This window comes from Miniopterus natalensis, chromosome 9, assembly GCF_054644295.1.
Source record: "Miniopterus natalensis isolate mMinNat1 chromosome 9, mMinNat1.hap1, whole genome shotgun sequence".
In the NCBI taxonomy this organism is placed as follows: domain Eukaryota; kingdom Metazoa; phylum Chordata; class Mammalia; order Chiroptera; family Miniopteridae; genus Miniopterus; species Miniopterus natalensis.
Window position 1 is genome coordinate 18,911,719 of NC_142089.1, and position 14,584 is coordinate 18,926,302.

General features: G+C 50.4%; 1 protein-coding gene across 2 annotated transcripts in view; it reads right to left on the reverse strand.

Moving 5' to 3' along the window:
* CSMD2 (CUB and Sushi multiple domains 2) overlaps positions 1–14,584 on the reverse strand; it is a 483,560-nt gene that overhangs the window by 176,863 nt on the left and 292,113 nt on the right. For both annotated transcript variants that reach the window (XM_087820831.1, XM_087820830.1), the window contains exon 13: positions 8,605–8,787. In XM_087820831.1, the coding sequence (XP_087676957.1) occupies positions 8,605–8,787 (183 nt within the window). The remainder of the gene's footprint in view (positions 1–8,604; positions 8,788–14,584) is intronic.

Below are 14,584 nucleotides of genomic sequence, written 5' to 3' on the forward strand. Positions count from 1 at the left end.
TCAGGTAAGGATTGAAAAAAAAAAATACATGTAGCAAGTGAGAGGGCAAATGTTGACTCTATCTCCTTGGACATCCTGTTAGGAAATGATGACAGCCACCCTTATGAGCCATCCCTTCTTCCAGGGCTAGCCCTCCCAGCCCTCCCAGCCCTGGCCTCCCTCAGCCGTGGTCTACCTTCCCAGGCTCCCTGCAGGCTTCCCAGCTGTGCCTGTAGCGCCCAGTGCAGGAGCACAATCCTCCCCTCCCCTCCCCTCCCCTCCCCTCCCCTCCCCTCCCCTCCCCTCCCCTCCCCTCCCCTCCCCTCCCCTCCCCTCCCCTCCCCTCTCCTCCCGCCACCACCATGGACTTCTGCTCAACAAAACGATCCTTTTGGATTCTTGGGGGCCCTTCCATAGAGTAGCACACCCCCCCCAAACTCTGAACATCACTAGCAGTGTGAGACCACAGGTCCTCAGTGTCCAGGTTCCTGTGGGCTAGGTAACAACATGTGTAACCAGAGCTACACATGCTGGTTTTCAATTTCCATGAACTGGCCTGAAATACAAATCTGGACCAATGCCCAGGTTCCCTGCTTCTCTCCTGGGGCCACCTGTGGGTCAATGGGGCCTTTAGCGAAGCCGAGAGAAATGAGAAAGTCGCATCAGCAGAGGAAGCTCGCACAGCCCTTACGACGGCCTGGCCCCTGATCACAAGTGATTCCCAGGAATCTCACCCCCACCCAGAGGCTGAGGCTTCCAAACCTCAGCTGATCCCGGTTATGGCTCCAAATATCTGAAAAAGGCAATTTCCAAGGACTCTAGCTACTGTCATTGTCTTTCCCAGCCAATAGAAAGGCTGCCTGAAACTTCGCTTGTCCCGAAATATCTGGGATTATTTATTTGCAGGGAATGCCAGGGTTCAGCCGCGGAGAGGAGAGGAAACGGGACACGCTTCACCTGTGCACGGGCATGGAGGTCGCGCTGGGAGGGAGCTGAAAAAGCACCTGCCTATTTAAAAATAAAGGTAGCCAGTGATGTATGTGACCTATATGAAGAAAACCACAAAGCTGTTATATTTAGAAAAATGAAAGAAGATGAACAAAAAGAGTGGCACGTCATGCTTCTGGATGGGAAGGCTGCGTATTATAAAATGCCTATTTTCCTCAAGTTAATTTCTAGTTTAATAGGAGCGCACATACAAAATCCCAATAGGATTTTTTTTCACTCTGACAAAATGATTCTAAAATTAATCTTGAACAACAAACAGATGAGAATCACAATGAATGCTCTGAAAGAGAAAATAATTAAGGGAGGAAGGAGTCGTTCCCAGCTCTGCCAGATATTAGAACATATTCTAAAACAACAATTAAAATTATTCAATACCAGCGCGAAGATAGAAATAGAGCAGCAGAACAAAGTGGTGACTCAAGAAACAGGCTTAACTACATTTGAGGATTCAGTGCGTGATAAAACAATTCATTTCCCTCAAATCAAAAGGGAAATGAATTACTTAATAAATCGTGTTGGAAAACCGCATAATAGTTGGCACAATATTACACATTCATGTAAATAAACTCCATATGGGTTAACAAATTATATTTTTAAAAAAATCAAGTTGCCGAGAAATAACCAAATAGAACAAACTGTTTCTCAGAACTGTGGTGGAATGATAACTTTGTCAGCTATGAAAAGAAGTAAAAAATGTTGAGAGATTTGTCAACATAAAAATATAAAACAACTGTACAATGCAAACTAGCAAAAGAAAGAACAAGAGCTTGGGAAAATGTGTACATCAAATTCCACAAAGAGCTTCTATCCACAATAGAGAAATAGCAGCGCCTTCAAAACGGAAAGGAAAATGCCAACACAACACTCTCAAGCCGCAAGTCGGTACAGACAGTTGCTATGCGGGGATTGCCACACAGCTGGACCCCGGTCAGCTGGAGAAGGGCCAGGACCGAGTCTCTGTCCAGGGTCCTGTGGTGAAAATCCTGACACCCTTTCATACCTCTTGCTGCAACAGGGCCATGCCTCCGGCCCATGGGTGCCCAGCAGTCTTTCTCTAGAGCCTACTTCCATGCACCCCACCTCCCTTCTCTCGTGACATACATTTGGCATCAGCCAACCCCTTTAGGAAGCGCTGCAAACCAAGTTCAGACTGGCAGAGCATGCTTGTGCATGCATGTGCGTATGCACGTGTTTGTGCGAGTTTATATACCCCCTTCTGCACAGGCCCAAACCCCATGGCTTCTCCCAGAACCCAGTGCTGCCACTCCCATGTCCCCTTTTTCATCAGGGCCCCAACTCTGTCCTCCCCGTCTTCCAGACCCAGCTATTCGAGCAGCGATGACGTATGTCTATGCCCCGTGAGAAGAGGGGCTGTTGCCTCGCACGCACTCAGTGAATATGTGTTAAGTAAAAGGATGAATCTTCATGGGGGCGACCCTAAATGCATCTGCATCACCAATGCTTTCTAGCTGAAAAACTACATTTTGAACTATAACAGCCCACTTTAATTTACATAATTATGTCCACTTTCATGCTGGAGCAAGATCTTTGAGGTCAAGAACTATGCCCAAATCATCTTTGAATCTGCAGCACTTATCATAACATTTCGCACTTGGCAGAAGTCGACAAGGGTATGCTGTAGGGATATATGTAACTTACACCTATTAAAATCGCAATTTTTAAAAGGCCACACAAAAACGTGAGGTTGTCGATGCTGATAAAGGTTGCCAGTGATATATATGAACTCTCTGAAGAAAACCACAGAGTTGCTATAATTAGAAAGTGGACGGACATAAAAGAGAAACAGGCTGTGTTTCTGAAAGGGAGGGGCACGTATCACATGAAGCTTATTCTTAACCTTAGAGCTTCTGTTGCTGGCACTATGAGCTGGCACCACACTACTGAGGAGCAGTATAAGGCCGACAGCTGTTAGAGGGGAGTGGGGTTGGAGGGCTGGGTGAAAAAGGTGAAGGGATTAAGAAACAAACAAACAAACATATAACAGTACGGTGATTACGAGAGGGACAGGGGGTAGGGGGAGGTAGAAGAGGGTAAAGGGGGGATAGACGGTAACTGAAGGAGATTTGACTTTGGGTGGTGAACACAATACAATATACAGATGATGTATTTTAGAATTTTACACCTGAAATCTATGTAATTTTATTAACCAATATCACCCAATAAATTAAAAATTCAAAAAAATGAAACCAGAGCAGCCATTCCAGAAGGGGGGAAAAGAGTATATACATCAAGAGTTATAAAAATGTTCCTACCCTGCCCAACAACCTCAGTCCTAGAAATAATTCAAGAGAAGAAAGAAATAGCCATATGCATGAGGATGGTCGTCACAGCCCTACAGAACATAACTGAACATAGTTGGCTGACTAAGTGGTGGTCCATTCACTGGACAGGATAGTCCATGGATGTTAAGAATGACACCCAGGGACGACGCGCAGAAGTGTGGCAAGACAGTATATTCACTTTGATTAAAACCACACGAAATATGTGCATACGTGGGGAAGAATCAAAAAAGAAGGGCCAAATTTGATATTGATTTTGGTTTAAGGAAGTGAAATTAAGAGTACTGTATTTACTTAACCCTTTAAGTTTATTTAAACTTCTGAGTAACAGAATGTACCAAAAGCCTGTGCTGGGTATCGGCTCTTGAGCTCCAGATACTTCGTGAAATAGTTACACATTGTATAGGGCATGGCGCTAAGAAAGACCCCGTCAACGTCCCTGAGCGGGCTCATCCCCAGAGGCCCTCCAGCTTGGAATTCGACCAGGAAGAGTCATACCCTCTTGTACAGTTGACGTGGTACATAGCAGGTGCTCAATAAATCAGACGGCTGGATAAATGGATGGGTAGAAGGAATGAGAAAAGGTAAAGATCAGGAAAAGGCTCCTACACTGGTCTAGTGCATACTGGTATGAATACAACATTGGTATGGTTCCGACAAAAGTCATGGATCCAGCCCTCATGAATTTAAGTCCTGTCATCTCTGCCACTTCACGGGAGTAACTCAGCCAAAACTTAGTTTCCATACTCTGGCCTAGTACTTCCATCCTAAGGCTTCCTGTCCTTCCTGCTGCAGGTGACCCCTTGGATTCTGGAAATCGGGTGCAATGGAGAGATGGCAGGGTTAGCAGTAGGGGTCGGCTTTGTCATTAACAGGGCGAATTCTAGCCTCTCATATAATGGCTCTATAACCTCTGAGCTAGTTATCTTGTCTTCTTGAACTCTGTTTTCATCTATAAAATGAGAGAATAAATATTCCATTAAGTTATAGGGAAAACTCGTATCTTCCCAATGACATAGAATATTTAATAAATATTGGCATCCTCCCCTAACCCACGCTTCCTCACTGCTGAAATTCTGCAGGGCCTTGAGTTTGGTCATAGCCTCGCTTAAAATGCAAATACCTAGATTTCTTCACATTTAGAATCTGATAAGACTAAATTATCCCAGACCAGTGGTTCCTGATCTTGGGTGGTGCTTTCCCCAGGGCTGTCACACTGTTGGAGGGGTATATGTGTCTGCAACTATCTTTTGGTGGGTAGAGGGCAGGGATGCTTCTGAGCATCTCACAGTACACAAGACGGCCCCCAAAGGATGGTCTGGTCCAAATGTCAGTAGTGATGAGGCTGAGAATCCTGATGACCCTATGACCCACTCCACTCCTTTGTCCAGCAACATGTGTGTATGTGTCCAGAGGAGGGGTTGGGGAGGAACTCAAGAGATGAACAGTCAGGAGGGTACTCGGAGAGGACATTTCCCACAGCATCCTGTGCAGAATGCCTTCCCTTACCCCCAACCCCTCAAGGCCCAGCACAAGCCCTGTATCTGCCGTGACATCCCCTTCACGCACCCAAGGACCCGCTTCTCCCTTCTTGGTCTCTCAAGGTTCAGCTGCTGATTTGTAAGTTCCACTGTCTACACCCGGGGAGGCCCTGCCCTCACCCTCACACACGTGCGGCAGCCATGAGGAACCGAGCAAGGGCTCACACCTTCTCGTGTGCTTTATGAAATGGTGAAGGCCAGCTTGCACGTCTGCAGCCTCAGCACATCTCTGGTGAGGGCTGTTTCGTAACTGCTTTCGAAAGTGGCTGCTAATGGACCGATAATTGGTTTCCTGGCTATTTGATGAAGTGTGAAGCATTCTGCTAGTCCGTCAACAAAGCATCAAGTATTGTGCAAACCACCCACCATCGGAATTATTTGTGTCTTCCTTCTTGAACCTCTTGCTGTGGAGGAATCGGGGCTCGGTTGCCTGGAAAAGCTCTTCTTTTGTAAGAAAGGGGGTGAAACGTCAGAGCTCGGGAAGATGAAGGACAAGAGAGCCCTGGTCAGAGATTTCTCCTCAGGACACCAAGCCCAGCACATCTCCAGGCAGAGGCTCAACAGCTGTGCACCGGTGCCGGGCCCAGGACAGGCCCTCAGTGAACACTGCCGAATGGATGGAGAGTGGTCCTACTTCCAACTGAGCCTGAGCAGTGGTCCCTGGATGTGAATTAACCGGGGAGGAAGGCAGAGCGAGAGGGGAGACGCTGGCTCTACCTCCTCCTTCAAAATGCTGCTCACTGGGAGAAACATCATCTTCTTTAAAGCCCCGTTGAAAAAGACCGTCTATTGAGCATCTACTACTGTGAGGGCAGCTCAAAAGCCAACTCAATTATTCTGAAGTCGCTGCTGGCGACAGAAAATGCTCTGAAACATGAGGGAGGGCGCGCATTCGTGTAGTCTCGGCAGGGCCATCCCTGGAAAGGAGCTGTTCTGAAGAAACTGTTTCAAGAGAACAAGGCGGTGCTTTGCACTTTGGGGACACAACTGTTCAAAGAAATGTGAGCCATCAAAATATTTCCCCAACCCCCTTCTTAATTTTCAGAAGGAGAGAACAGCACTGTTTGCTAAGTATCGCATTAATATTCACTGTGGCTGGCGCGTGGGGGTAAAATTTCAGACACTCTAGTTGACTTTTGCTGGAGGTGCTTTGGTATTTACATTTATGACCACCTTCTACAACACAAAGACCGGCTGCACTATTTTGTACTTTTATAGATGCTCACAGACATCCCTTTTCTACTGATCCCACACCATGATATATTTGATCTGGGGTCAGGAGCAGAACACCAAAGTTTAACATTATACCTCAATCAAAGCAGGACGTGCTGCGTGAACGACCCGCTTTAGGAAGCGGTCTGCAAGCGTTTATTGCGGAAACTGTGAGAACTGGTCATGTCACAGTCCTTTTTCTATAAATATAACCACAGAAACTTAGAATTTTTGGAGCCACAACGGAGTGCTACCCTCTTGGATAGATTAGTAACCCAAAATCCACAGAGAAGGTGTCCTGGCCACGGTCATGACGCTGAGCCAGGACAAAAGAACACATCTCCAGATTTTGAAGCCAAAGTTTTCTCAAGACCTGCTCATGACCATCCTTTCACCACTCAGACTGTGAGCTCCCCGAGGGCAAAGCCTAGAACCTGTGGGAGCATCAGCATGGGGGCTGGGCGCTCAGTGGAGCTGCCAGATGGCGCTCCCTTTCACAAAATACAAATGCGACCTTGCTGTGCACTGCAAAAGTGCAGGGCCAGCTGGCGCACGCTGGCCTCCTTCGCTGAAGCCAGCATCCCTAAGACGCAAGCTGTGTCCTGTCCCATCCAAATGACCAGGAAAACCTGAGTGATGGGAGTGCCTTGGGGATGCCATCCCCCTACGTCCCAGAATCACCCAGAAACACGATGCCGGCCCCCAGAGCGCCTGCCTGCTTCACAGATCTTATCAGTAAGCCCCAGGTGCCTCTGCCTTATCTTAAACCACGGAGACCACTGCCTGCTAGTTGCCAGGACTGCTCTGCCCTCTTCTCAGTTGTCTGCAAGCAGAGCCCAGCTCCCTGGAAGCTGCCAACCTCGCTCCTGGAAATGAAGGGCCTACTGGTCCTCTGCCCTTACTGAAGGTTCTAGAAAGATCTCCTAAAACTACTCCTAAGAGCCAAAGGGTGAAATAAGTTCTGGGAGGACTTGGGTGATAGCTCCACTCCCCCCTCCAGGTAGCATTCTGCTACCTGCACCTCTCAGTTTGCGGGGCCGGGAACTTTATCTTGCTCCCGAGTAGCTGGCTGGCTCTGCCACCCATGCCACTCCTGCCAGCTCTCTGCCCCAGAGGCTGGGTCCTTTCCAGTTCTCCCTGCCTTGTCTTATATAGTTGGGTTTCAGAGACGAAGCCACCATGGTACCCGGGACTCCCATAGCCTGTGTCTTTGTTTTCTGAGGTGCTGCCTCCAACCTGCCCTGCGGAGCTCCACTCCACTCACCCGCTCCTGCCTGGGTTTGGTCTCTGACTGTCAGACCCCTGACCCTGTGCGCTCTGAGCTGCTCCCTGATAACCTCTCTGCCCCTCCAGGTCCCTTTGGTGTGCAGTGTGCTACAAGGCTAAGAGAGTCAGGTACTATATTCAAACCATGTCAGGCCACAGAGAGGGGCAGATTTCATGCAATTTTATTATTTTCAACAAGAGTGATTTGTTTAATGTGTATCTAAGAGTGATTTGATCTTTAATCTTCAGCAAGAATTTTTACATAAACTCACAAGTCATCAAAATGCTTTGTTGAACCAAAGTGATTATTTTTTTGTTTGAAAAGTATAACTGCCCAACTCACCAACTCATACACCAAACTCTCATCAGCACAAATGTTCCCTGATAGCCGCCTAGGTTATTCCCTCCCCCAGCCCCAAGGGGCCACCACTCCCTAGTGCTCAGCGTTCAGAGGCCCTGAGAAGCTGTTTAAGTGGGAGAGAAGAGCAGAGGGTCAGGCTGTCTGCCCTTCCCCAAGAGAAGCAGATGAAAGAGATGGAGAAGTCTGGGTGGTGAGGGTTGGGGGAAGAAGAGAAGACAGCTCAGAAAGGCTGGATCCTTTGATTTCTCACTAGAGATCAAGCCTGCACCACCTTTAGCTACACACAGCCTCCTCACACTTGCCAAACCCACTGGGACCCTGGACTTAAAGTATTATTTGTGCGGAAAGAATGACCATGCCACCTAAGAGGAAGACCAGCCTCCTTAGTATCTCCGTAGAACAGAGCACTCAACTCCAACCTTTTTGCCAAAAGATCAACAATCCAAAGACAGCTTGATCCCCACTGCTCCCTAAATCCAATCTAAGAGGAAGCATTTTGAGAAAATGTCATATCCCCGCAAGGCCATGGTTCCCTACAGTACTCAGAGGCTGGTACAGGGTCCACAATCTTACAGACTTGCCAGTCCCTCCCACCCTGGCTTGGCTGTCTGGTGTCACTGGTGGCAACGGGGGTGAGGAGGGAATGTCTGGTCTGAGCCTGGTGGACTGAGCCCCAGTGGCCTCTACCTTGCGTGCCAGGATCACCAGCGAGGGTACGATGGCATTGAAGAAGGTCCCCAAATGTCAAAGGCAACCTTCTCAGTGCCACAGTCTACATGACTGCCGGAAATGAGGGCCCCACCAGCAGGGTTGTGAAGAAACCAGCCAGAGCGATGCTGTTACAATCTGCAAGGTTCCCAAGGGTGGGGCTCCGGAACGGCTGGGAACCCCTGCCTCTCGGCGGAGACCCCCACGCGGCCTCCTCCCGCTCACTTACACACGCAGCCTGGCTTCTTAGCCGACCACTGGTTATTCTTTTGGCACGTGATTGCCTTCTGCCCCACCAGCTCAAAGGCAGGCTGGCACTCAAACTTGAGCGTGTCACCGTGGTGAAAGCGAGAGCCTTCCCTCCGGCCATAGGCAGGCACGCCGGGATCGCCGCAGCTGCCCTGCTCGATCTCTGAAAGACAGGAAGACAAGAAAACAGAGACAAGAGGTGACTTCCTTCCTCCATGGAGCCCGAGGTCCCTATGACATGCTCTGCGGCTCCTCGGCCGAGTCAGTGCTCAGAGTGACCCAGGTCGGATCTTCGTGAGCAGCCCTGCCTCCTGGGCCTCCCAGCTGTCGGACACCCAAGCCCCGTGTCCACAGAAAGTGTTCTTAGGAGCCTGGATACTTTCATTCCTGAGGGTGGGTCTCCATCCTTAGCACGGTGCCTGTCCCACCAGCTGAGAAGCCGCAGAGTTTGGAGACTCCCTCGCTGAACTTGACCCTGCATGGGGTATTACTAAGGCCACTTGGCAGATGCGGTGTGCGGTCCATCCCTGAGCGAGCATGAGATGAGAAGGCAGCTGATGCTTGGCCGCCTGCCTTGCCCCAAACCAGAGATTAAGTGAGAATCAATATTCGCTGCTTTCTGATATGGCAGCACTTGCATGAAGATATTTTTTTTTAAATTCAATTTGAGATGGTAGCAGGTAAAGTGAAACGAATGACTTGTTAGGGATGCTTTTAAGCTCATCTGATTTGACGGTGGTGAGTCAGACATGGAGTGGGTTCCTTGGGGCAGCTCTGGGGGCCTGGACTCAGGGGCACAACGGGCTGGCTGCCTCATGGGAGAGACATTTAGGACCCAGATGCTTCGGTGAAGGAATGTCCTGGTCAAGTCCTTGGAGGGGAGTCAACCCCACTTCCACCAGCCTTGTGTTTGGTGTTGTGAGAGAGGAGGAGGCAGGAGGGGAGGGCTGGGAGGACAGGGTAGGGAGGGGCAGGAGGAGGAGCTCTTTTCCCAGGGAGGAAGGCATCCTGCGGGAAACACAGGGAGCAATGAAGGAAGTGACAGATGGTAAGTGAGGACTGGAAGAGTCCCATGACTAGGGAGAGAGGGGGCTGGAGAAATGGGAGATTTTTGGACACTTTCCCAGACTTGTCAGGCCAAAGGGACCCTGGCTTTTCTGTAGACATCATATTACGGGCTGCCAGGAGCCACAGTCCCCAAGGTTGCCATGTGTGCCCTAACAGGAATGATCTGTTGGGCTTTCGTGGGCCAATCAGGCTGACCCCGTGCACTGCCCTATGTGGACGGGCACACAGTTGTCACATTCACATTAGCCCCCAAACCAGGCCCCCAGCCCCCTGCGGAAAGCTGGAGAACCAGGCATGCTATGGCTGGGGTAGCGTGTGTGTGATCTCGGTCCAACATCTGGGGTCCCCAAGTGTGAGGGAAGGGGGGTAGAGTCTGTGTGACCAGGCCATGTGCCAGGTCTAGGGACTCAAGGATCGATGGGCTCACCCACTTCTCACCTCACACGTCCTCCTGGCCTTGCCCTCCACACACACCTGCTAAAAGCACAGCCACCCCCTCTGATGCGAGTGCTCCTCCACCAGGTCTGGGAGGGCACACACTGAGGCACTCCTGGGAAGGTGGGCCCTTTGTTCTAGGTCCCAGAGGTCCCAGGTCTCCCAAGGAAGGGAAGAAGGGGCCCTGTGACAAGCTGATCTGGAGAAGCAAGCAGGAAGGCTCTCCTTCCAGGTGTCCCAGACACGCTCTCTCTGGGGTGTCAGGCCCTGGCAAGGAGTCACTGCAGGCATCGGAGACCTGATGAAAGTTACCCAGCGCCTGAAGACAGAGCTGAATCCTACTCTCCAGGGTAGAACCAGATTTAAGGTTTCTTAGTGAGGTCCCACCATGCATAGAAGGGAGGAGGGAATCCACCAGCCTCCCACCCCTGGTGTAGGCAGGGTCCTTCCACATGCTCACATCTACCCTGTTTCTCCTGCCATCAGTGAGACCAAGTGTATACTGAGTACCTGCTCTGTGCCAGTCTCTGTGCCATTCCCTGCGCTAGAGACTAGAGATCAGGACACGGGCCCCACTGTCCGTGGCCGGACGATCTGGTCGTGATGCGGCCAGGGAAGACGTATTTATGACACAGGGTGATTTGTGCTGTGGAAGCGCCCAGAGGATACCTAACTCAAACCTGGAGGGTGAGGCTGGAAACAGGACGTTGGGAGTGAGGCACTAACCTTGGGCACCAAATTTTAGGGGGCACTGAAAACTCAGGAATCAACAAGAATAATATCTTAGCGCAATATTTTTTAGGAAATCAAAATTAATGCCTATAAATCAAATCCAACATCAAGGAAAGTACAGAGACCTACACTGAAGGCCAGGTCTGACCTTGCACTTGGATGACTCACCTTGTTGGGCTCACCCCAGTCCTGACCATCAGAGCCTGCTGTTATTTCAAATGTTGATGTTTTTACTCATAGACATTTTGCATTACTCTTGATTTAAAAAATTACATTAAAATAGTTGTCTTAATTACTGAGTTTTTGGTATCCTCCACCTCCTTTAAATTTTATGCCCAAGGTGAGTGCCTTGCTCCCCTCACCCTAGTCCCTGCCCTGGCATCAGGGAAGGCTTCTCGGAGGAGATAATATCTAAGCTGAGGCCTGAAGCCTGTGCAGGTATCAGCAGGTGAAAGGACAAGGGGCAGTCACTGCAGCATCATTTACAATAGGCAAGACATGTGTACATATACACACACACAGAAGAATATTATTCAGTCATAAGCAAGAAGGAAATTTGTGACGTGAATGAAATTGGCATTGTGCTCAGTGACGTAAGCCAGACAGAGAAAGACAAACACTGTATGATCTCATTTATATGTGGAATCTAACAAAGCCAAACTCATGGAAACAAAGAGTAGAGCAGTGGTTTGCCAGGGCTGGAGGAACAGGGGAAATGGAGAGATGCTGGTCAAATGGTACAAGCTTCCAGTGAGCAGATGAATGAGTTCTGGGAAGGAATGTACAGCGTGGAGACTCGAGTTACCAACACTGTATTATAATGTGAAAGTTGCTAAGAGAGTTGATCTGAAAAGTTCTCATCACACGCATTGACATTGTAACTCTGTGAGATGATGGTTATGGTAACCACTTTGCAATGTGTACACATATCAGATCAGCGTGTTGTACGCCTTAAACTCACACAACGTGGTCTGTAGATTATATTTCAATAAAGCTGGGGAGCAGGAGGGAAGGAGTGGGAGGGAAGGGAGAGGACGTGCCCTTCAGGTGGAGACGGACCCTGAAGGATTGCGATGGTGGCAGTGATAACCACTAATAGTTACAACTAACTTTTAGTTACATAATTAGTATCTCTAGTACTCAGGATGTGCTGGCAGCCGCTCTGAGCAACTGATATATTGACTTATTTCGTTCTCATAGGAACCCTGAGAGCTGGGTACTACTAGAGCCATTTTCAAATGGAGGAAACTGAGACACAGAGCGGTCATGTAATTATCCAAGGTCAAAGAGCTAGGAAACGGTGGATCAGAGGTCCAAACTCGAGTGGTGTGGCTCTAGGGCTCCTAACCACTGTGCCACACAGCCTTTCTACAGCACAGGTACTGTCGACAAGGTGGTGAGGGGTGAGGCTGGAGGAGGCAGGCAGGGCCGACAATCTGCTGATCAGACTGTCTTCTGAAATCTGCTTCTGTCCCTCCGACACCCCTGGTCCTGGTCTGGGCAATCTACTGATAAGACTGGACTGCAGGTAACCGGGAGCTCACAAAGGGGTCATTCTATTTAGCATTTCATATTGTAAATTCTAAAAGATTACCCTGAGGAAGGGGAAGTCATGGCTAGATGGATTGCCATGCACCTCTGGGCCCACAGAGGGTGGAGGTGATTTATTTACAGGGGGACTGCGAGCAGGGCTGTGTGACTTGTCCCAGAAGCCCTCGGTGATGTGGTTCACATAGAGGTGGAGGAAGGGGTGGCAGGGCTGATTGGGGGGGTGGGGGTGGGTTTGGGGAAACGGAAGGACAATGGGCAAGGAGGTGAGGGAACTGTTGGAAAAGTGGCTGAAGGGTTATCCAAGGGGCTTAGGCTGAAGGGAAAAGAAGCGAGAGGAGCAGGAGGGGTGGAGAGTCCAGAGACCAAGGGAAGGGTGATGAACCAGGGAAGGGGGAGTAATGAATGGAAAGCGGGAGGGACGAGGGTCCCACAGCAGAGGGGTGGAGTTAAGAGTTCAGGGGTGCTGGAGATCAAGGTCCGGCTGGAGTGACCAGAGAGGAAGTGAGAAGGTCAAGAAACTGAGAGGCAAGGTGGTAGCCAGAGCAGAGAGGAGGAGACTGAGGAGACTGACGACAAGGGTAGAAAGTGGCACCGGTGGAGACAGCGCAGGGTAAGAGGAGGAGGGGTTTACACACAGGTGGGACAGCTGGTGAGTGAACACACGGGCCCACCTCTCAAATGGAAGTTCATGGCGCCTGGGGACATGAGTTGCTTACACAGCAGAAGCTATAGGGTAATGATGACCTCAAGGAGAGGTCAGCTTTAAGGGAACATTTGGCAAAGAGGGCCAAGGTCGTGGACGAGGGGATGCGAAGACCACAGAACCAGGGCTGGGTGGAGGGGAAGAGGAACAGAGCACTGTGGGGGCTCCTTCCAGGGAGGCAGAGGGGGCTGGTGGCTGGCTTCTGTCCCTCCCACACCCCTGGCCCTGGTCTGGGCCTTCCCGCCAAGCCCAGTGTCAACCCCTGCTGGGAACGCAGGGACCAAGGCCTGCTGCCTTCCTGTAGAGGGCGCCCTGAGCCTTGTCTGAAAGGCGCTTGACCTTGACTCCCCTGGTCAGGTTGCTCACCAAGTCTGATGTCAGGGCCCAGAATTGCAAATGGATAAACCACATTCTGACTTGGAGAAAATCATGCATGCAATTCCCTGTTATCTGGTTTAATAGAATTCCATTTTATAGTGTTTATCTCTCTCTCTCCCTTTGCCGACCAGAAGCAAGCTGGGGACACGAGATGAGCGCTTCAAAGAGGCCTCCGAATTCCATCGTGCCCGGGCCCCGCCGCTCGGCCTATCTGCTCCCCTTCTCGGCGCTCTTCCTATCGCCTGTGATCAGCCTCAGTCTTCTCCTGGGGTTTTCAATTTCTAATACCAAATTGCAACCCTCTTTTATGACGGTGTCTGTTCAGAGGGAACCGCGTCATGTGTCTCCATAAATTCACTGTCTGATGTGCTCCGGGAAGGGCAGCGCCCCGGGAGGAGGGCGGGGCGCCCGAGCTGGGTGCGGTTTCGTTTGTTCCTTCGTTTACTCACTGTTCCCTCACAGATGCTCCCCCGGCTCGGGCAGCTGGATGCTCCCCTTTTCCTTCCCTCTCTCGGCATCCTGCTCTCTGCCTTCAAGCACTGATTGCCCTTTGCAGGTATTTATCTGTTTATTTTATTAGTTCCTGTTCTAGACGTTGGTGGGGAAAAAAGGACAGGAGTCCCCATCCCCACGGAGCTTAACTGCCTCTTCCCTCGATTCGCCCATTCAGTCCCCTGTCCCGTGCCCCCCCCCCCCCCCCCCCCCCCCCCCGGCTGCCAGGCTTTGTTTCTGGTTTCCTCCCCAATGTGCATCCTATGAGGCAGGGTGATTATGTACCATGGATCACCCTGCACCCAGCACTTAACACAGTGCCTGGGACACAGAATATCCTGTTCAGTGTGTGAGTTCAGCTCATGTTTATGGCATGGAAACTGCGCCAAATGCCATGGTCAGCACTAAAGACACAGAGCAGCCTGACCCACGGCCCTGCCCTTGGAGAACCCCAGTCGGGTGGGTACGGAAATAATTACAACATAAATGATGATGGCAGGGGAGGAGATGTGCCGTCCGACCACATAGCCTTGGGGAGAGCAGAGGAGGTTGTGCAGGCCTCAAGGGCTCCTCCTCTAACACGTCTGTCTCTCCACTTCTT